Source organism: Onychostoma macrolepis, chromosome 16 (genome assembly GCF_012432095.1).
Source record: "Onychostoma macrolepis isolate SWU-2019 chromosome 16, ASM1243209v1, whole genome shotgun sequence".
NCBI classification, from domain to species: Eukaryota; Metazoa; Chordata; class Actinopteri; order Cypriniformes; family Cyprinidae; genus Onychostoma; species Onychostoma macrolepis.
In genome coordinates, this window is record NC_081170.1 from 272,501 (window position 1) to 273,480 (window position 980).

At 49.1% G+C, this 980-nt stretch overlaps 1 protein-coding gene across 1 annotated transcript in view; it reads left to right on the forward strand.

Moving 5' to 3' along the window:
- LOC131521776 (intermembrane lipid transfer protein VPS13B) overlaps positions 1–980 on the forward strand; it is a 126,336-nt gene extending 125,356 nt beyond the window's left edge. Inside the window, exons 59-60 of the mRNA XM_058746825.1 lie at positions 612–788; positions 874–980. Of these exons, the coding sequence (XP_058602808.1) occupies positions 612–788; positions 874–980 (284 nt within the window). The remainder of the gene's footprint in view (positions 1–611; positions 789–873) is intronic.

Sequence of the window (980 nt, forward strand, 5' to 3'; positions counted from 1 at the left end):
GCTGGGTCTTTCAGCATGACAATGATCCCAAACACACCGCCTGGCAACGAAGGAGTGGCTTCGTGAAGCATTTCAAGGTCCTGGAGTGGCCCAGCCAGTGTCCAGATCTCAACCCGCTGATGCCCAGCGACAGCCCCAAAACATTACTGCTCTAGAGGAGATCTGCATGGAGGAATGGGCCAAAATACCAGCAACAGTGTGTGAAAACCTTGTGAAGACTTACAGAACACGTTTGACCTCTGTCATTGCCAACAAAGGGTATATAACAAAGTATTGAGATGAAATTTTGTTATTGACCAAATACTTATTTTCCACCATAATTTGCAAATAAATTCTTTAAAAATCCTACAATGTGATTTTCTGGATTTTTTTTTCTCATTTTGTCTCTCATAGTTGAGGTATACCTATGATGAAAATTACAGGCCTCTCTCATCTTTTTAAGTGGGAGAACTTGCACAATTGGTGCCTGACTAAATACTTTTTTGCCCCACTGTACACACACACATTCAAACACTCATATACACACACACACACACTCTCACAAACACACACTTCTCGTCCCTCTGAGGCTGCCGTCACTCACTCGTGTGTGTGTGTGTGTGTGTGTGTAGGAGCGATCGCAGGAATCGTGGATCAGCCCATGCAGACGTTCACACGGACGCTGGAGTTGCCGAGCTCAGCGAGCAGCACGGCCCGTGGCGTGATCTCAGGAGTGGGGAAAGGCATTGTGGGAGTTTTCACCAAGCCAATCGGAGGAGCAGCTGAGCTGGTGTCGCAGACAGGATACGGTACGAGAACGTTTGTGTAGACGAGCACAGGAGAGTGTGTTCATGTGCGTGTGCGGTGACGTGTGTGTGTGTGTGTGTGTCGCAGGTCTGCTACACGGCGCGGGGCTCTGGCAGCTTCCCAAACAGCTGCACCTGCCGACTGACACCAGATCAGCCGACGCCTCCAACAGCCACGTCAAATACGTCTGGTAA